Genomic DNA, 21,942 nt, shown 5'->3' with positions numbered 1-21,942 from the left:
CGAAGGAGCTGCAGTCGGCAAAATATCAACCGGGGCACAGCCATAGGAAAACCCTGTCAGTCCGGACGCATCCAGAGCGCCCCCTTCGCCAACAAGAGAGCTCACCCCTCCCATTCTTTGTGTACGAATATATCAGGGTGACCACACTGGAGACCATGAGAGAACCCCAGCAGTTTTGAAGTCAGGTCAAAGTTAATTACTAGACAGGTAATACCACCAAATAAAATCCTGCTGAATTCTCCGTCTGTGCATACAATAACCTGGGAACCCCCCCCCCCAAACAACACCCACGCAATACCAACAAAATAACAAACCAAACCCCAAACCCCTCCCTCCACCCACGCCAGAAACCCCAATCTACTGGCCCCCTCAATCCCACCCACCACCCTAAACCCCACAAACAATATGCAAGTCCAAGCTAAGTGGCCGCTGGGCTCGGGGGGAAGCTGGCAGCATCTGCCGCTCATAAAGCTTGGAGGCTCAATACCATGGTTACACGTCACAGTTTGATCACCCACCAGAAGACAAGGTTAGTCGGTACATTCACAACTCAAAGTAATGTTTACATAGCCATCCCACAGGACCCGCCGTGCATCCTTGAGCAGCCCCATAAGCATGCCAATTCGCTCCCAATCAAGGGCACGTCGGAGCAGGAGGCACGGGGTCTGGAATGCTCAAGGCGAACCTCTCGGCCGTTTCAGGGTTAATGAAGGACACCTTACCATCATGCACCACCCTAAGTTTAGCAGGATACATCATAGCATAGCGGACCCCTTCTTCCGCAACATGGCCTTAACGCTTAGAAACGTTTTCCTCTGATCTTGCACCTGCTGGCTAAAGTCAGAAATAAACAAAATGTTGATGAGCCCCATTGCAGGATCTTCCTGTCCCTGGCCACGCGCAACAGGGTATCCCGATCCCTGTAGCTGAAAATACGGGCTATAATGGCCCTTTCCGGGGCCCCCGGGGGCGGCCTAACCGCCAATGAACGATGGGCCCTTTCAACCATAAACATATTCGAAACTGGCGGATCGTCCAAAACCTACTTCAGAAGCTGTTCAACAAAGTGTTCCATGTTATCAATATGAGTGGACTCAGCCACCCCGGTAATCCTTATATTGTTCCTCCTTGATCTCCCTTCCAAGTCGTCATTCTTCGCCGTTATTTTCTTAACTGCCTGTTGCAAAGAGGTCACCTCTCTTTGGAGAGCGGAGATCTTGTCCTCCCCCATCCCCAATCATCTGCTCCGCCTCAGCCATCCAACCGCACAGCTTCTCAATTTGTATCGCCGATACATCCACCTTATAGGTGAGAGCATCGATCTTGGCTCCAAGCTGTCAGTACTTCCCTTGAGGGCCAGTAGGGTTTGATTTAAGGCTGACATGTCAATATGAGCCGCCCCAGACTCTTCTCCCTGGCCGGCAATTACTCTATCCGCCTTTGTGAATTGCTCCATCTTGGATTGTTTCTTGGGGTTGTCCATTCTAGGGGGATACAGGGGACCACAAACAGCGGCCGTGCTCGAGCCGCACCGGCTTCAGACACAGGGAGGATAAACTATTTAAATCCAGATTTTGCCAGACTTAAGGGCGTAAAAGCACAACTCGAGGGCAAAGGTCCCAGCTCCCCCCGCAGCTACAAGGACAATCACGAGCTGCGCCCCACTCCACCGTTATTTAGCCCAGACAGGTGGGGGGAGGGGGAAGGTGCCAACAACCAGCCCGCAAACCGTCCCATCAGGAGTCCAATTCGGAGGTGCCCCAGAGAGTATAGAGGCCAAAACCCAGCAAAGAGGAAACAAAAAAAGGGGGAACATCCACGGAGAGGGGGCACCTCACTACACTCCAAAATGGGAGGCCGGGAGGGTACCCCACCATGTCTTCCACAGAGTCGATGCTTCACTTTAGAGGGTGCCACTTGCCACCAGTCCCAAATGCCCCCAGTCTGCACCACAGTTCTCAGGAAGCCACAACCATCTGCACATAGGTGCCCAAAGTCACTCGCTGCCGTGAGGGTGCCCCCAAAGCACAGGCGTGAGTATTCACAAAGGGGCCACTCCGCTCACCTCCATGGGGGCCACAAACCCCCCCGCCCCCACCGCCTCCAACGTCCCAAGCAGGCGATCCTCTGACAGCAAGGCCCGCGGCTCCAAGCCGGGGCGCCAGCGCTGCGGAGCGGACGTCCGAGCCGGCACCCGGCCTTAGGAAGGGCAGGAGCAGGCATCGTGGGACGCGTCCACTGGCCCCGAGTGCCGTCTGCCCCCAAGCCATGGCCACAGCACTCCCAGCAGCGGCCGGGGCCACCCGATACACGGATCTCCACGAGGCGGGGGGGAGGGGCACACCAGGTTCACGCGGCCGAAGCAGCTCAGGGCCTCGAGGCTGGACACGGCGATCCGCCGCCCGCAGCCCTCGAGCCGCGGTCCAAATATCCCCTAAGTGCTCCGCCACGACTTGGAGCAGAATCCGAGCCACAGCCACGTGTAAATCGCCTCCGGTGGGTGAAGGATCCACAGCTTCCAGCAGAGCGCTCTCAGGCTGCGGCCATCTACGATGCCACGCAACAGCGCCCCCCCATCAGAAATGCTTTTACGGTAAGTAATGCATTGTCATTTCCTCTTACCAGAGGTTCCTCTGGCAGTTGTCTAAATGTCGGAGCACGGGTATCGCACAGCAAGCTCCCGAGCTCCAAAATGGCTGCTTTAAGCAGAACATAACCGGCAGTGTGACATCAAGTATGAGTGCAATGACCTCATGACGCCATGTAAACAAGTGCAGAAGCGCTACAGAGACAGCAGTATTTCTGAAAACATTAAATTGTATAGATTCAAATATACTTGCCACGCTATAAAACCAAGCCCGGGAGCATTACGGAAAAGACACTATTAAAAAAAAATTCTTGAGGATCCACCATATACTCTCAGCTCGTGACTTTGTGCCAGGGTCTCTCTTTTTCCCTTCACTCCAAACCTATGTAATACCCAAGATACCATTGTGAAGTATTTGACTCTGTATGAAAAAGGTGTGCACTATTAGGGAATTGGTATTTTGTTCTCCGTCTGGTAAATCGACCGGGTTTGTTTGCGAATTCACAATTCACCGCCTCAAAGGGTGTCCACGTTCCTGAAACTCATGCCTGTTGGATTTGTAATAGCAGCAGGCTGGGATCGATTGCGACAGAAATTTTCTGTTGAATTGGGATATGGATTATATCCGGAAGAATGGAAGGAGGCGACTAAACAAGCAACTTTGGCAAAATTGGATCTTAATCTATGCTTAGCATGACAAAAAACACTGGTTAGGATGTATCGACACCTGCAAAGATGCTCTCCATGGGTCTGCTAGATAATAATCATTGTTGGGGGTGAGGGAAGGGGAGGGGGACACTGATGCAGATACTGTGGGATTGCTGAAAGGTTGAGGACCTCTGGATGGATGTGCTTAATAGAATACATTTAGTGGCTAATGTTGCTATCCCAAGACACCCTGAAAGTTTAATAGTATTCTTGGGATGGCATGGCTTGGCAATCAACTTTGGCACTAAAGTTTGGGCTGTCAGGCCTCTTGTTTTGGAAAACTAGAAATAAACTCTATTAGATATCTGGCTGATTGATTTACTTATGCTTTCTCACTATGAGAAAGTCATGTATAAAAAGAAAGATACATTCTCAATTAAATGAGGATATTTGATCAGCATTCAATGAATTGTACAGTTAGCCACAATTGTTTTATGGTCATGAGATTTCGTGCTTTTGAGTGAGGTGTAGCAGGATTTTCTTCTTTTTTATTTTTTCTTGTTTAGTGTCTGTCATATAAAGTAGGATTAAAGGGTTGGGACCAATCTGTAACTTGGAAATGTTTCAATGGTCTCTGCGTTAATTAGAAACAATTGATTGCATTAATTAGCTTGGTAAATGTATCTACTGATGTATGGTTCGCTAAAGTTCTCTATTTCTTTAATCCTGTATTCACTATACTAGTTATATTGCTTCAGTGACTTACCGTTGTGTAAAATTTCTGTATATTGGTTATGGCGTTTGTTGTATAATAATGGTTATAAATAAAGAAGTTTAAAAAATGTGTGAAGAGCTTTCTTGGCTTGAGAACCATGAAGCTATGACTGAAAGGATGGTAAATACATCTATTGGTTGAAGTGAAAATCAAAAAAGACTTTGGGTGCAAAAGGACATAACTGTGCTGGGGAGCATAAAAGACTCTGCAGGGTTTGTTGGGTGATAAAACCTGCAAATTGCTTACCCTCCTGGCAGAAGTGACTGTAACTAGGAAGACAGAGGTCCGGTTACAATGGTACCAGTAATCTAGCCGGTACCGTTGCTACCACACTGGCAAACTAAGAGTTCTGCTCGCGGGGTGCCATCCCGCCTGCCAAGTCTGACCTGGCGGGTGTACCGGCACCCGCAAGCAGAGCATGTCGGATGCACTGGCACCGTTCTGAATGGTGCCGGTGCATCCGACCTCCCCATTCCTGTTGAGCCCTATAGGGCTCAAGTGCGAATGGGGAGCATTTTTTTCCGGGAAAGGCAAAATGAAGAATCCGGAGATTAGCACCACGAGCCGACGAGAACCCCAATGACCCAAAAGAAAAACAATCATCCTTCACAGGAGTGGGACCCACCATCTGAAGGTGGAATCAACAATGGATATAGCTCCAGGAAGACGTAGGAAGCTTCACACGGCAGACCCCAGAAGCTCAGCAGGACACAGCTGGATGCAAAGAGAGACGACCAGGGCAAGCAGATTTGATGGGTGGTTTTTTAATTTTAAATTTTATTTATTTGTTTGGCGCCTATACACAGGGACATGGGAGTCAAAAAAGTGGAATACAAACGGTTATATTGGGCATGTGACAATCGTACCATGGAAGTGCATGACAAGTTGGTAAGTGCAAGGGGGAGGGGGTAGAGGGTGCAGGAGCGGGGTGCCCCCAAGGGTGGGGGCGGGCAAGTGCTGGGCAGGCCAAGGCGGACCGTGCTGGGGTGTGGGGGGTTTAGTGCATATTAGTGCAGTGGACAGGTAGAACGCAAGTTTTGAGATAGTCTGGGGAAGGGAGCCCTGGGCCAAGTGCTGGCAAAGGAGGCTGGGGGGGACTGGTAGGGAGTGGTCTGGCCCCTGTATGACTCTGAAGGAACCAGAGCCCAGTGGAAACGTTTGACCTGCAGAGAGTTGGAGCTAGAAGAAGGAAGGGTGCTGGCCGAGAGGTATTTAGGGAGGACACGATGAATGTAAAGAGGTCCCAGGCCACAGACAGCCTTGTGGATGATGCAGAGGGTCTTGCATTTTATCCTTGCGGTCACCAGGAGATAGTGGGGAGATTTTAGGGCTAGAGAGATTCAGTCCCTGGGATTGAGGCCAAGGATAAGTCTTGCAGTCCTATTCTGGATTAGTTAGGGGGGGCGAAGGTAGGAAAGAGGCAGATTGAGGAAGAGGCTGTTGCAGTTGTCTAGCCTAGAGAGAACCAGGGCTCTGGAGATGTTGAACTTCTGGGGGAAGGTGAGGAAAGGAAGAATGCGCCTGAGGAGATAGAACTGAATATGGGACTTCTTGGCAAGGTCCATGATGTGTGGAGAGAAAGAGGAGTCATAGATGATCCTAAGTTTTTTTGCCTCACAAGTGGGTGAGGGGAGAAGACCCAGGGAGTCTGGCCAGAGAGTGGGGGGTGGGGGGAAAACGAGGAGCAGGCGTCTCAATGAGAAGGATCCCTGTATTACTGGTTTTAAGGCAGAGATTATTGGCAGAGCACCATGCCAGAATAGCATTCGGGTATGAGGGAGCAGGAGGAGGAGGTAGATGAATGCAGCTTGAAAGAGGGCTGTGTGTCATCTGCGCAACACTGGAAATGAGGGGAGAAAGTAGAGATCAGGTGGGCCAGAGGGGCCAGGTAGATGTTCAAGTGCCAAGGCGATAGGATAGAGCCCTGAGGGACGCCACAGGTAGTAAGTGAGGTGGAGGAGAGAAAGGGGACGATTTGCACTTGGGATGGTTTGTTTGAAAGGAAGGAGGTCCCAACACCTTTCAAGATGGTGGCAGCTTAAAAAATCACGGTGGAACATCTTGGCTGGAACAGTGATAAAATGCAGTAAAACAGCCCGGAAAACAGCGCTAGGATGGAAGGCCTGGCCCCAGCAGATGAGCACAACCAAAAGAAGGGTAAGGTCATTGCGGGAAGGGCACCCAGCATCCAAAGATTCAAACCAGAGCTGTGCCCGGGCCACTGCATCCATGGCCAGAAGAGGGCTTAACCACTTAGGCGGATAGGGCACTATGGAATTGGAATACTGCAATCACTCCAAAGCCTTGTACATTTGCTTGAATATTCCAAATCCTAACAGCAGTGTTCTCAAATTATGATTCATTTCTGCTTTTTGCAACTGCATTATAGTTCACCTCTATTCTGTCTCCTGTCCTTGTTTTATAGGCGTTAAGGAAGGTTTTAAAGATAAATGCATTTGTTATTGCTTGCTTCTTGTATTGTTTTGCTTTGTATTTATATCAACAACACAATCTTAAAGTGCATGGGCACCTATCACTTTGGACCAATCCTTTGCATTGCAAACCCATCTTGCACTTCTTTTGACTGTTTGCTCAAGCAGTGGTCCACCACTAAATCCCAATCACCTGCCCTCATCTCTCTGGTCACCTCCCTCCTTCAATCTGCAAGTTTTGTTCCCTTTTTGAAGAAACCCTCTACTGACACAATTGTCTAAGCAAACTATCACCTGGTTTCCCTCGTACCTCATTATTCGAAGGTCCTTTAGTGGGTGGTGGTCAACTGGATCACTTGATGGATGATGACCTTAGAGATCCACTTCAATCTTGCTTCCATAGTAAATACTCCACCGAGACTGCATTCATGCATATCTCCAACCTTTTCTCTGATGCTCACCACTCCAAACTCTCTTCTTACTAATCTTTTTGGACCTCTGTCTTTTTAACGCTGTTGACCACTCCTATCTCCTGGAAATTGGGTTCTGCAAATCTGCTCTAGCCTAGATTGCCTAAAACCTGTAAGGTCGCTCCTTTAAAATCGCCTGGAACTCACAAACCTCTTATCTGACCCCTAATCCTCACTGCATCTCCCAAGAATCGATATTTTGATTTCTGCTCTTAATCCACTGTACCTCTGCCATAGGTAGACTTGTCTTGTCCTTTTGCTTTCTTTTTTCTCTCTTTGGTGATGACACTCAAATCTTTTTCTCCTTTCCCTCCTTCATCTCAGCCAACTCGGATCAGATTACCAACTGTTACATTGTAATCCATCATGGAAGACTCTCAGCTGCCTCATGCAGAGTTCATCTTTTTCCTTGACTTCCAATGGCATGAGTACCCTCCTTTTCCCATACCCCTCCTGTCTGACCTTATTTCGATCTCTCCCAAGGGTCGCAACCTTGATGACCTCTTTGATAGTAACCTCAGACTGCAACAATTCATCAATATCACCACCTCTGGTACACGTATTAACCTTACCAACATTTGGATAATTCGTCCATTTCTTACTCACTTCTGTATAAAAACTCTAATCTCCACCATCGTGCTCAGCGTTCTTGACTACTCCTTGTGCCTACTCCTTGGTATTCCTCTCTACTCCTTCCTTTCTCTAGACAAAGTCCTCAACGTTGCTACCCTCGCTCTCTACAGCCCCCCAGCGTATACCAACCAATACCATGGTGGTTGGCTCTCCTTGCACAACTTCTCCCTTTCCAAGTTCCTTTTCCTTTCCAAGTTCCTTTTCCTAGTCTGCAAAGCTGTGAATGTTTTTTCTCCTCTGTATATGGCCGACTGTATCACTAGCTACTCGCCATCTCGTTCCCTCTACTCTTTATCTGCTCTCAACCTCACTTCCTAATGCCCTTCTGACACTTCTCTTGCTTGCCCCTTTTTCCCCACTCGCCCACTCTATTGGAACTGAAGTTAGCCCGGCTTTGGATCTCTTCAAAGCTTGGCTTACGTTTCACCTGATGGCCAAAGGGAGAGCTCCCATCCCCCTTACCAGACCCCGCCGCATTCCCCAAAGTGCAGCATAGAAGTGCAATTTTGTACAGTATTCTTTAGTTTGCATTGTTTGTCCCCCTAGGTTAATGTTATCTTTGTAAATCGCCTGCTTTTTTTCCTTTTTTTTTGTTTTGTTCCGTCCCTGCTCTGTTCCACTTGGTTCACACCCTCATAAGCTGGATCACCACTTATTTTAATCTTTGTGGTATTGTAGAGGCACCCTTCTGGGGAATGCCTCTGCCATCTGTAAATGTGCTATTGAATGTCATTTCTGATCGAAATTGACATCTGTGGCGCACCAGAAGTAGTAGTCTGACTCAAGGAGGACATTTCAAGTGTGTTTATTAAACTGAAAAGGAAAATGCGAACTATCCCTACCGCTAAGAGGTTTTCCCTGCCTACAAAACGTAGTTATGGGTGCACATCTGTTGTCAAAATAAAACGTAGTCCTCAGTCCAAAAACCTAACCGTTATCTGGCCCTACCACTTGTAGAAAAGAAAAACATAAATTAAACCAGAGCACTATGCCTCTATGCCTTGTCCTTTTCAGGTTTTGGGTAGTATCTCTCAGGATATTATCAGTTCCAAATCAAATGTTCAATGTCGGTTCACCAAACTGACTCTTTAAATCTCTCTTTAACCAGTGGTCGAAGTGAGCGGGAGCGTTTGGGAGCGGTGCTCCCCTACTTTTTTAAATTAAGTTTTACTGTTCCTATACTTTTATTTTAAAAAGAAACTGTTCCGGAATGGTTTCGTTTTAAAATAAAAGTGTAGGAAGAAGATGAAACTTGCACTTTCAGTGCAACGCACTGAATGTTTCCTTAAACAGCAGGTGCATGTGTCTGGGGAATTGTATTGTGTGTGGGAGGGGGCGCAGTGATGGTGTTTGTGGGGAGTGGGTGCAGGCCAGCAGGGAACATAGTTCCACTACTTCTTTTTGTACACTTCGACCACTGTCTTTAACTTACTTTGGGAAAGTTGCAACTCTTGATATACATCCAAAGTCTTATATCTTTTTAATGGAGAGATGTTTCCGTTATGCCTTTTCCATCAGTTTGGTTGTTCCCCTCTTGGCTTTTGCTCTATTTGTTTGAACCCTCTGGGTTTGCTTCACCACGGATAATGTACAGTGTCATTTGTTTCAATAGGGTTCCCCTGATCCCTCTGATTCCCTCTCTGGGAAGATCTCTTTGGCCATGGCCAGCTTCCTAGGGCTCTGATAACCCGTTCAGGATTTCTAATTTCTTCCTTCCATTCACCTCTCTCTGCCCCTGGCAACCTTCGTACTTCCAATACCAATGGGTCTGCTCCAGCAGAATAGCATCTCAGCATGGTGATTGTAGTTCGCTCTCCTGTCGGCTTCTCCGGTATGTCAGCGCGTGCTCCCTGGACTGCGATCATCTTGGCAGTCTCATTCCTCATGTTCGGAGCATAGGATCCATTCTGAGGGCCCCACACCCACCACGTCTGCAGTCTGGTTGCGCAACCAGGAGAGACTGTACTTTTATCCTTGTCTCGGTCGTGGCTTGCTTGCCACTCATGGTGCTGGCCTTCCGGTGTCCTCTCTTGCTCTCGCTCTCCTTCTACACTACTGCTGACTCATCGGTGCAGCACTGCTCCGCCCCTTCAGAACATTCTCATGTCAGAGGCTCTCCTCTGCATCGGATTCTCTCTCCTCCATTCAAGGCTCCTCGGCTCTTTATTTCCACCACCATCTTTGAAAGTGGCGTGTTGTTCCTCTTTGACTGTTGTGTTCAGGGGGAATCCGGCATTACCTAAAGCCAAAGAGGTGGAAGCAATATCACTATTTGTTGGATTCAAAATAGAAGTAACATCTATCCCCATATATGCAAACAGAGTATTCTTGATAAAGAGTTCCTTGTAGGAATGGGAGTCCTTGCCACTAGAGGGGAGTCACTCCCAGTGAGGCACCGCCCTAACTTTAGCCATCCCACCCAACTACACTATTTTCAGGAAAGAATGATCAAACTGCAACGGGGGAGGGGTAGCACTAATTGCAAAAGACTCATTAGTCATTAAAGAGATCAACAGTGGCACACCCTCCTCCGGTGAAGTACTGTCCCTCAGAAACACTCTCTCTCTCACACTTCAACACTAACTACCCACATAATATACAGAGCACCCGGCCCAATATCCACTGTTGAAGACATTTTACAAGTCCTAGGCTCAAACACCAAGCCTTCTTCACAAATTCTTCTCCTATGCGACTTGAACTTGGGATTCAATTACTCGAATGACAGCAACACCCTCTCCAACGCTGTAACTGCACTTGGACTCGCCCAATGCATCCACAGCCCCACCCACATTAAGGGTCGGATACTCGACTGGATTGGCGAAATGAACTGCCCCATTACCTTTAACTAATCTTATCCATGGTCCGACCACAACGTGATATAATTCACCCTTCCCACACAAAAAGACCTCCCAACAACGGCCACTGTAAGCTCCCCAACCTTTCGCACAATTCAAAAAACATCACAGCAACAAATATCTTTCCATTGCTATCTGAATCACCAACTCCGCAATCATGCCAGAAAACCCAACAGCTCTTGCTTAAATTTACAACTCAACCATAGCAAAAGCCATCAACACCGTGGTGCCGCTGACTCAATGGAAAGCCAGGCCCCTCTCGCATCGCAACTCCTGGTTCACTCCAGACCTGAAAACCTTGCGACAAAAAAAACCAGAGCTCACCATCTGAAGCAAACAAAAGCAACTTCCTCTCAATAGCCAAAACCTACAAAAACGCCCTCCTCCTGGCCAAAATATCCACACACAACGAAAGAATCGCCAAATCCAGTTCTAGCTCTCGAGAACTCTTTGCTATTCTACACGAGCTAGAAACACCATCCATCCCCAAAGATAGCTGTAACAAAGACGAAGCATGGTGTGTTAGCATTCAAAATATGCTGCTTAGCAAATTGGACTCCCTTCAGAAAAAGAAACGACAAAAACAGAACTTTCACCAAACCCCCCCCCCTACTAAGACGAGACCACCACCACTTGCACGCTGGCATTCCAGTTTAAGCCAATCTCGCCACAAGAAACCTTGAGCATCATCCAAAACCTGAGACCCACAAGATGCCAAGGCGGCACCTGCCCAGCTACCATAATCGAGGACTGTGCCATAGATCTGGCATCCTTCATCAGTGCCCTGATCAATGCCTACTTTGCCACCTGCGAAGTCCCCAGCAACCTCTCCCTGCTAAAAAAAAAACCCTCTCTAGATCCTGACATCCCCACCAACTACCACCCTATCACCACTGTCCCACCCATTCCTACTCAAAATACTGGATAGAGTAGCATATCAACAACCTCTTGGGCCTAAGACAATCTGGATTTAGACCAGATCTTAAAAACCAGATGGACAAGCCAGAGCCTCTGGCAGGGTCCCCCTCCTACTCCTTCTCGACCCGTCAGCCTTCGACCTAGTTGACCATTGCATCCTCTGCCAGCACCTCGCCTCAGCTGTGCATTTCTCAGAACAAGCCACTACTTGGATCTCATCCTTCCTGTCCAACAGATCCATCAGAGTGTTCCCTAACATAGCCTCCGCCCCACCCACCCCCAAGGCTTCTGCGTCTCGCCTACATTGTATAATATTTTCATGAAACCACTATTTGACTTCTTAGACAGTCGCAGAATATCATACACAAACTATGCGGATGACACGCAAATACTTAAATCCATCTCGGGCAACTATACTACAGCATCTATCACACAATCGAAGCATGGGTGGCTACAAACATGCTTTGCTTAAACGACGAGAAAACAGAGATTCTCCTGACAGGTTCACAGACCTCCTTCAACAAACATGACCACAACTACAAAGCCTTCACCATTGACTGTATCACCATACTAGTATCCAATGTCGAAAAAACACGGAGTATACCTGAACGCCACCCTCTCACTGCACAGACAGGTCAGCGCTATCTCCTCCTCATCGCCATAACGCCAAACTCATTCATGCCTCCAGAGCGTTCTTGCCCAAGACATCTGCCTCACGATCGCTAGGGCCCTCATATGGTCCAGGCTGGTCTACTGCATTGCACTCTTTGCAGGCATCTCCACACAAAACCTTAAACTCCAGGTAACTCAAAACAGTGCCATCAGAGCCGAACTTAATTTTCCAAAGCGTGAACACATCCCTGTGGCTAGGAAAAAGGCCCACTGGCTACCCATTAGGCAGTGCATAACCAGCAAAGCACCTAGATATCTCTCGCAAAAAATACTAAAAAAGCAATCTTCTAGACCGACCCGATCGATCCACTCCAAACATCTAACCTTCCTGCCCTACAGACTGAAAAGAGCTGGGGGTGCCAGCTTCCCCGCCCTCGCTGCAGGATAGTGGAACAATCTAACAATCCGGAAGCAGCTCAAATCCTTCCTGTTTTCTCAGGACACCATAGCCTAGTGAAACCTAGACACTAGCTCCCGCCCTCGCCTCCCATTCTCTGCAACTCCTGTACCGCCACCCGCTTTCTCCCTGCACCTGTATATCCCTGTATGTACCCGTATCTCTGTATTGGTCTCTCCTTATACTCCTGTATCTCTGTACCTGTATCGCTGTATTTATGTATCTCTGTAATAATCTCTCTACATACTATTCATGTAACCAGCACCCTGATGCCTCATGGCTTGGCGCGCATTACAAATGTTAATAAACAAATCGATAAAATAAATGTTCATGGTCCAAGCACACAGAACTTAGCACAGGTTTCCTATTAAATTCCAGATAGTCTTATACAAAATACAAAGGCATGTAACACAGTTATAGCACTTGTATGTAGAGCACAGGGGAACGATGTCCAACGTAGCCAGAAGGGCTACGAATGTCCAGGAGGTAGTTTAGGAACACCGTTCCTAGGCCCAGAAGGGCATATTACGCACCAAGGAGACAAACTGTAGCAGTGGGCTGTGAAACAATGTATCCTATGCAGGAGTGCCATGTACAAATTTAAAAGTCCCTAATAAAACCAGAGGAAGTCTCCAAAGAAGCAGGGCTTGGTGAGGAACTCCAGGGACCCTAGGAGAACCATTGAATAATCCCACAGTTCAGGTAAGTACCTTGCAGTGTCACCAAGTTCCAGTGTTGAGAATAGTTCCCCATAGGAAACAATATGATGCCTCAGCTTCTTTTCACAGTTATCCAGAAGAAAGTAATCGGCCACACGGGACACCAGTGGGGACTCTAAAAACAAGATATGTTGGGAGACGGAAAACACAGAATCCCCAGGAACACAAAATCAAATCAGGATTCAGCCCCCAATGTTATCCATTGGAAAATGCGGTAGAAGGGGACCTACTCAACACAACCACCACAGCCCACGGGCACCCCTGAAGGGGCGTATATTTAATAACCCAGCAGCCCAGGGGTAAGTACTTGTAGTTGCTTCCAGAAAGTTGGTTCCCAAAAGGACATATAACCTGGGAAGTAATGGCTTCTTTGTAACTGAGAAAGGAAGGGTCCAGTCACCCAGGCATTGGCACACTGTGCTAACGACCCCAATTACCCAAAAGAAAAAACAATCGTCCTTCACATGAGTGGGAACCACTATCCAGAAATGGAATCAAGGATGGATATAGCTTTAGGAGGACAGAGGAACCAGCAACTGTCAAACTCCAGCGGCCCAGCAAGCAAACCTGGTCAGCACACCAAAAAATACTGCCCCTGCAGCAGGACAAAGGTGAAGGCTACCAGATGACCCAGGTAAGCAGATTTAGCGGGTTGTTTGAGTCCCAACATCTTTCAGGCGGCAGCAGCAGCAGCTTACAAAATCAAGGCGGAGCGTCCTGGCAGGAACAGTAGTAAAATTCAGTAAAACGGCCCAGACACGGCACCAGAATGGGAGGCCTGCTCTGAGCAGATGACAGGACTAAAAGCGGGATGAGGAAGTCTCGGGAAGGGCACAAGAAGCCAGAGATCCAAACCAGAGCTGTGCCCAGTTCACTGCATACAGCCAATATGGCAAGAAGATGGCCTACAAATGTAACAACGGCAGGAAGTGGCTGAAAATCCTTGAGTAGGTAAGCAGACCTGTTTACCTTCCAAAAATCCAGCAGCACTGAGCTTGAACAGGGTTTCTTCTATATATCTGTTTACTCACAGGAGCTGGCATCTGCAAGCCCACCGTCCCATCAGAGGAAAAAAACAAACGTTTGGTGGCCAGCCAATCAGGTTCCCATAGGAAGTCTTGTGGTCTGCACAGGGCCAGGAACCAGCCCAAACCACCATAGAGGCTGCCATCCTGGCTCACAATGAGCCCACGGGGACAGTGTTGCCATTTTAAGTCCTCCGTCGTGGTTTGCCTGAAAAAAAGGATGTCTCCAAAACAAAATGTCAGAAAGTAGGACGTTAAAAACCATTAATACCCCAATGGCTACCATAAAGGTGCATTGGTCTACTAATGCAGTAAATCGGCTTGCACCCCTGGTGAAAGTCAATACTAAATATTAGCTACCACCAGCCTACCCATAAAACCAATGTAGGGTGATCAAATCGGCCTGGGGTAAACTATGAGAGGCACTCCTTGGACTGGGCACCTTATGGGTGGCCCAATACCATATAGCCTAAGTATGTAAAAAGGGATGTAGTGTCAAGGGGGCTTCCCTCTGACCACCAAATTAAATGAGAACCCCAAAAAATAGAGGGAAAAAGCAAAAAAGAATATGGTCCCATAAAATGAGACTGCAGAACTCCAAAAATGGTATTCTGCCCCAACTCCTGTTTTTCCAAATATATACAAGTACACCTCCTGTTATAGTGTAGCTGCGCTCTGTTGAAATATATGAATAAAGAATTCTGACTCCAAAACTGCTATCTCTCAATGTGTCATTTTCCTCTTGCCTAGTAGATCAAAAATAATTCTTCTGAAAAGTTCAGAACAGTTACAAGATTGCTCTCTTTTGTGTTTCGTGTGGCTTGCCCTTTTAAGACCTGCCTTCTTTTTGTCCAGTATGTCTGTTACACAGGCCATGGAGTGGTTGATAGAGCATGCAGACGATCCCACAGCAGATTCACCATTTCCAGATCAAACTATATTAGAGGCAGCAGCTGCAGCTCCGACCGGTGCTGAAGCAGGAGCCCATTCCATTGCAGAAGCCAGCGCAGAGACTATCAAGGATGAACTAACGGAAATTTTCAAAAAGATCCGAAGGAAAAGAGAATTTCGCCCCGATTCAAGAGTATGTACTATCATTGATGGAAAACTGTTCTCTAAAAGTTGTTAAATTTTTCCAAGTACTTTAAAAAAACGAAATCTATATTAAACAAAAGTAAAATTCAGTCATGCATGCATAATTTTAATCTTTGCCTATCCAGAATTAGGCAAGATATACATGAGTCTCATCATGCCTGGCTATTGTACATTTATAATCATATTATACTGAACTATATATTTATTTGCAACTAAGTGCTCTGCACCATTTCTTTTAAATACAGAGCTCTAAAAATTGCTACGTCCAGATCGGTCAATTAAAAGTTGCTAAAGCACTACTTTTTTCAATAATCTGACTGGTAGGTTTCATAGACATACTGTATACTAGGTTTGTGTCTGTGTTCTAATAACAATTAACTACACGAACACCCTCAGAGTCTCCTGCTCTCTTGTGGCAAAACACCATGAATGGTCCAGAGACAAAAATATGGTACAGGATTCCTTTATGCGCCACGGTGCAGTCTGGTGAGGTGAAATGAATGAACAGTGAGATGTTTGAAAAGCTAAATTGTAACGTTTACTTTTGGCGTGGATTCACCCCCATTTACAGAAAGAAACAGTTTAGAGCGCTAGGGAGAATGAGGAGTTTGTGGGTAAGCTGTGGCAAAGCGGGGATGGGTTTGGGGTAATAGCTGGGGCTTGCACCCTGATCAAAGGGTATCCTTTACAGCAGGAATGTTGCAGTCACATTCCTGGTACCATTATAGATGTACATGCTGGTAGAGCCAGACCACAGACCCTAAAGACCCTAAACATTGTTAATGCTTGTTGAGGTACGTGGTGGTGCTGACTTACTTTGTTTTGGGGCTTCGTGTGTTGTTAAGCAAGCAGGGCTTGCTCATTAGAAATACATTTGCACTCCTGCTTTATCAGGTCTTGCAAGGCAGCTTTTTGGAGGAGAATTGATTTAAGTTTTCCTGAACTGTTGTTGGTTCTTGAGCCTCAGTCTCCTGGAGCATGTTCCCCAGTTTTGCTCTGGGAGATGTGAGCGTTAAGACACTGCTGCATGCTTTTGTGGATTTTGGGACACATAGTGCTTTGTCTCTGCAGACCTCAAGTTTCCCGTTGATTTATACTAATTTAGTTCATTGGAGAGGTAAATGGGCCTTAGGTTCCAGATATCTTGGTGGACTGTGCATAGACTTTTGATGTCCACCCTCTCCAAAGGGGAAGGTAGTAAAAGGCTTGCAGGCCCTACATAATGTAATGATTTCCTTTTAGGCAGACATTTCTGTATTAGTAGTAGGTGCTTCAGTGTGCTCTTTGGGTACCCACCATATGGCCTTTTGCTGTAATCCAGTCCAGATAGTAACAAGGTCCTTGCACATACTACTTTAAGGTGGAACTTAAAGGAGATTATTTTATCAGTATGTAAGCATGTGCATTCCTGGTTGCAATGTTTATTTGATTTGTGAATGATAGGTCTCGGTCATATTTTACCCCTACATTTCTGGTCATTTCTGCAGGGGTCGGGTGCTCACAGAAGGATGCCAGGGTTATGGAGGATGTGCTTATCACCCTAGAGCAGCAGATTGTTTTCCGTCTTTCTTCCGTTCATGCAGAGGCAACTTGCCCTCATCCAGTTTTTTATGTACTGCTGTTGTCTTGTGACCTTCTGTAGGGGACTGAGGTGTCATTTTATCTAGCAGCATGCTTGGAAATTACAGTTGGTTAAGTCCATTTTTGGGCGAGTACCCTGAAGCCAATCCTGCTTTCACGGCTTGATCTTTTGCACCTGTTTCCTTTGAAAGAGGGCATTGATTGTCTCTAAGAATGTTGTGCACAAAAAAGTCCTGATATCTTAGTTGATTTTGCCATAACAGTTCATCAATACAATTGTGGACTCTTTGGAACGAGAAACCACGTTATCAGTTTTGCATATTGGGTCGTACTGTGTTTTATTAAGCTCAAATAACCATCAGCCTGTTATTTACGCTGTGCAGCCAGTTAGCTGCACACATTTTGTCATAAATGCACAAACTGGTGTCAGAGAGTGGAGACTGGGCAGCAGCATCAAATAGTGGTGGTCAGGTGACAATGGATGACCGTCCCTTATATGCTGTTCTGTGCTAGCTTTACCTCATACATGCACTGTGTACTTCAGCATTATTTTGTACTGAATTGTACTGCAGTTTAATTTTTTCAGCTGGTGCATACTTAGTCCATTCCAATTCAGCATGTACCCCTGGATTACTAGTGGAATGCGCAAATATGTATTGCAGATGCCCCTTTCTTCTGGTTCCCAACAAAACCAGGCCTGCATCCGCAAGTCAGTAAAGATTACTGTAACAAACTGTGCCTGAACGAAAGTCATATTTGACATAATAAGAGCAAAGGAAGTTAAAAGAAAAGTATGAAGCTCTAGGCATAGGCGAGACACTTTTGTTAACAGTTTGATACTTTGTCTGGGGACATCTGTTCTATTGATTCACACTTCTTGCCACCCAACCTTTTGCATACAGATTGATCTGCGTTGAACACATTCCTTCGAGTAGGATTGTTTTGTTTTCCGTCTTCGTGACACAGTGAGCAATACAGTAGGAGTCAAGAATCAGTAGAAGGGAAATGGCTGAGCTGTGTCTGAAACAGTCATAGAATCAGTGGCGCAGAGTGCCCGATTGTCAGTGCAGAATGTCTACGGTGTGGCTTAAGGAGCCTTTTGCAAAACAAGAGGTGATGATGGCTGTAAGGTTTGGAATGAATCCTGACTTCTGGCATTGCTCTGGGAAACACGCCAGATCCTTGTTTTTCTGCCTGCCAAGCCATTGCAGAATATGCCAGAGCAATGCCAGAGGTTAAGATTACTTCTAAACCTTCCAGCCATCACACCTTTTGTTTTGCTATAGTCGCCCCGAGTGGGACGGGTATGCCCACATGTGGGTCCCGTGCCTGCTGGGCCTAGAGACCCAAGCTACTCCTCACTGATGAGGCCCAACAAGGCTGAAACATGTTTCGGGACGCTTGTGGTCTCATGCAGAAGGAATGTGACCAAGCAGTCTGGGCTGGACTGCCCCTTTTGGGGTGGGACCGAGCCTGTTTTGCATATGGTCTTTCCCCTTTTGTAATGGTTTGGCAGGCGAATAACAATGGTCTGGAGGGAGGCCCAGAGCAATGCCAGAGGTTAAGATTACTTCAAAACCTTCCAGCCATCACACCTTCGGTTTTGCTTAAGGGTCTTTTGTCCAGGGTTCGTCACAAAAGTGGCATGAAATGTATTCCTTTAGTGGAAGGTTACTAGGGCTGGACGAGTCAGACTCCAAAGTAGATTTTGCCTTCCACTGAAGTAAAAAAGGCAAGTGGGCTGGTGTAACATGAAGATAGAAGACAAAGATGTGTCCATGTCATTGGACACAACATCACCATTCACAATTCCTCCCAAGAAGAAAATCATTGAGTGGTTCAAGGAGGAACTGGACCTCCAAGAAGCAGTCATTAAGACTGCGGACGAGTGTAGCACCTAACATGTAATGACTGATCATTTGTGTGCAAACTATTCATGGTAGCGAATTAAATCCCTGTGGTGGAGAGGGCAGACCAGGGTGCCCTCAAGATTGAGCTCCACCCTTGCAAGGAAGCTTTAATACTAAGTGTAACTGGGGGTGCAATGCACACAACAAACCCTTGTGGAGGAATAACCCTCTGTATTCATGGGGAAATTTGGGTTATGGAAAGTTATCTTTTAGAGAGATGTTCAAAACGCCTTCTGGTGATGGCTTAGGAAAGTCAACCAGGGGTGTTGGGTAGAGGTTCCATTAAGTTATTCCTGACTCTCTCAGTGGTAGCTGGTAGAGTAGCCAAGACTTTACTTTTCAGATGGAAGTGGCATGCTAAAGGAAAATGGCCTACATACAGATGAGTGTAAAATAAAGGAATGTTGTACACAGTATTCTACTGAACATATTCTCTTGATATGAAGTTGTACTGAAAGTAAATGTCTGAGTTAAAAGGTGAGGACGCAAAAACTAGCAAAACAAAGAATGTTTAAAAAATTGTAAAGGGACTGTTTAAGGGACCGGAGACCATAATCCTTAACAAGTATTCAACAAACTGTTAGGTTAAACATCAGCAAAGATTAAATTAGTTAGAAAGTTATTTCCATAGAATCACATGAGACACAATCAACAGGCAGCTCCCTCCTATAGGGAAAAATGGGCTAAGTGTTACCAGGTTTCAAGGCGAGCTGCAGAAGAGGCAGTCCTCCATCCAAAGTCAACAAGGAACCCCATTATAGGAAACCCAGCCAAAGAGTCACCACAGAAGGAACCCTGGCAATGAAACTGCAAAGGTGAAGTTCTGATCTAGGTGGTTGTGCTGCCCTGGAGAAAGATCTTCAAGTGATTCACCCAGGCACTAAAGAAAGAAACAGTCCAACATGTCATCTCAGCAGGGCAGCCTGGTGTTACACCTCTTTCCTCAATTAATGTCCTCGTCCACTTTCACCAAGCAGAGTGGGGATCAGTGAGACATAGACCAAAGTGGCAGTTTTAATCTGGCTTTATTTTAGCAACAATCATCCATACGCTCTCCCCTTTAACTCTGCCCCCGGTGTCGTTACCACCCATTCCAGACCGTGGAATGGGTGATTATTCCTTTTAGCACCCTGGGTTGGCAATCTGGTAACCCGGGGTGCTGATAGTTATGTCTTTTGGATGAATGAACAAGGTGCCTTGCGGCATCCCGTTCATCCATTCAAGACTGTTTCAAAATGGCTTCCACAGATCTAGAAGACGGGGCTCAAAGCTGAGGCCTTGTTCCATTTCCATGGCAGGCAGAAGGAAGACGCAGCAGCAGGGCCACCGCTGTAGCCATCCGGTAAGTGTGGGGTGGGAGGGACGGGGAAATTAAGGAGAAGAGAAGGTGGAGGGGGCAGATGGCTGGGACGGGGGAAGCAGCCGTCAGGTTGCTCGGAACATGTTTGGATCGTGGGAGATAGCTTGCGATCCGAGCAACGTGATTGGTTGTCCCCTCCCCACCCTGGCTGATAATTCAGTAACTCACGTTAATGGTATCCACTCAAGCAAGTAAAGGGATGCATTCTGCTTGAATTTAAGACAAACCAGGTGATACAGAAATAACAGGAGGGTTTGTCCTTGTTTTAAAACAAGTAAACCAAAAGTCATTGTTTCAGTTCAGCGATCTAACTGGGCCTCCTTTCTGGGTACCCAGTCTATGGGAGTTGATAGTTATTCAGTTTGAGGTCTTCCAAGTGTTCCCAGCACTACGTACCATGAGCCTGCTAGGAGTTGTCGCCTTCATTTGTTTTGTGGGGACTTGGAACAGGGTTGGACACTCTTGCTGTCCAAATGTAACCCAGTCTTTGCCTAGTCTTTTGCAGGTTAGCTGGGGTCCAGAGGGGGTGCTTCTACCTCTTACTCAAGAGTTCCCTGGCTAACCCCTCACTCCCCACCGCCAGACTACCTTTCTTGTGCCTTCATGTCAAGATGAATTTTTAGAATGGACAGATTCTGGTAGGGCCCCCATTTGTCTGGTGATCTGCGACAGACAACTAATGGCTAGCCAAACTGCCAAGCTTAGTGTGACTGAGCAGTATGGCTTTCGACTTAGGAGAATGTGAGGGTGGTTAAATGTTCATTTAAGAACAAACAGAGCACTCTTAATAAGAGGAATTAGGCAGAATGCAAAAAGATAGTTATATTTATTGTGGCCTTGGACAAATCTTATCAATTAAAGATCACAGGTAAGTAAATCACTAAACATACACTACTAATATAAACACATTACCATTTGGGGTGCTTTGGCTACAGAGCACCAGCACTTTACTTTTAAACGCAGTAAGATTAGCAATAGAACACTGCAATGTAGCAAAATAAGTAAAGAAAAAGTCAAGGTAAGTAAGAAACCAATTTTAGAAGTAATAGGTAAAAATAAAGGTGTTAAAACACAATACAAAGCCTTATAATTATAAGGTTCTATACTTTTAAAAGTCATTCCTTTGCTAAAGGAGATGGGGGTCTAGTGCCCCTAGTCACAATAAAACCCTTTACAGCAGGCTAGAAGGCTTTAAAGTAGTCTGAACAAGTGTTGGCAAACCCAACATGCAGTTTGTAAGTGTTTTAGAAGTTAGGAACAAAGAAAGTAAAGTCCCAATCCAACCAACTCAGGGAAAGCCCAGAGGAGATCCTTGACCAGAACTCGACCGATCATGGTCAGGAAAGGGAGAGGTAGGGTAAGGTATTTACGCTTATTAAACCCTATGGAGAGGAGTAGAAACATATGGGTTAACTTACCCCTTTATACTGTGATTCTCTCAGAGACCAATAGATTATACCTACCTATTAAAATCTTCGCAGATCACACATTAACAATAGGTCTGTCACACAATTACATCACTCATTTCTTTATTATCAAAAATATTCACATCAATTTAAAATTATTTCAGATTTTTAAAACTTATTACACTGTTTTCTAAAATGTTTCACTGTGCTACTACTTCAACAAGACACCACATGATTTTAAAATCACTCCTATGAAAGAATGTATTGAAATACAGTAACAGCATAGGAAGCAGTTGGTGTTATTTTGCTTTCTGCTAATCATCATGTACATCCTTGGAGATCAATTATTTGAAAAACACCTTTACTTTTTAAACAGATACCCCTTCAATTATAATGAAAAGATCATTTGTTTCAGTGGGAATCTGCGAATTACACATTTCAAGGGAGATAAATTAATAT

General features: G+C 46.2%; 1 protein-coding gene across 1 annotated transcript in view; it reads left to right on the top strand.

Annotated features, from left to right (window-relative positions):
* UBAC1 (UBA domain containing 1) overlaps positions 1–21,942 on the top strand; it is an 819,245-nt gene that overhangs the window by 396,173 nt on the left and 401,130 nt on the right. Inside the window, exon 7 of the mRNA XM_069609556.1 lies at positions 14,987–15,215. Within this exon, the coding sequence (XP_069465657.1) occupies positions 14,987–15,215 (229 nt within the window). The remainder of the gene's footprint in view (positions 1–14,986; positions 15,216–21,942) is intronic.

This window comes from Ambystoma mexicanum, chromosome 8, assembly GCF_040938575.1.
Source record: "Ambystoma mexicanum isolate Mex_15411 chromosome 8, UKY_AmexF1_1, whole genome shotgun sequence".
NCBI lineage: Eukaryota > Metazoa > Chordata > Amphibia > Caudata > Ambystomatidae > Ambystoma > Ambystoma mexicanum.
Note: the sequence above shows the minus strand (reverse complement) of the source record. Positions and strands in the feature narration are given on the sequence as shown.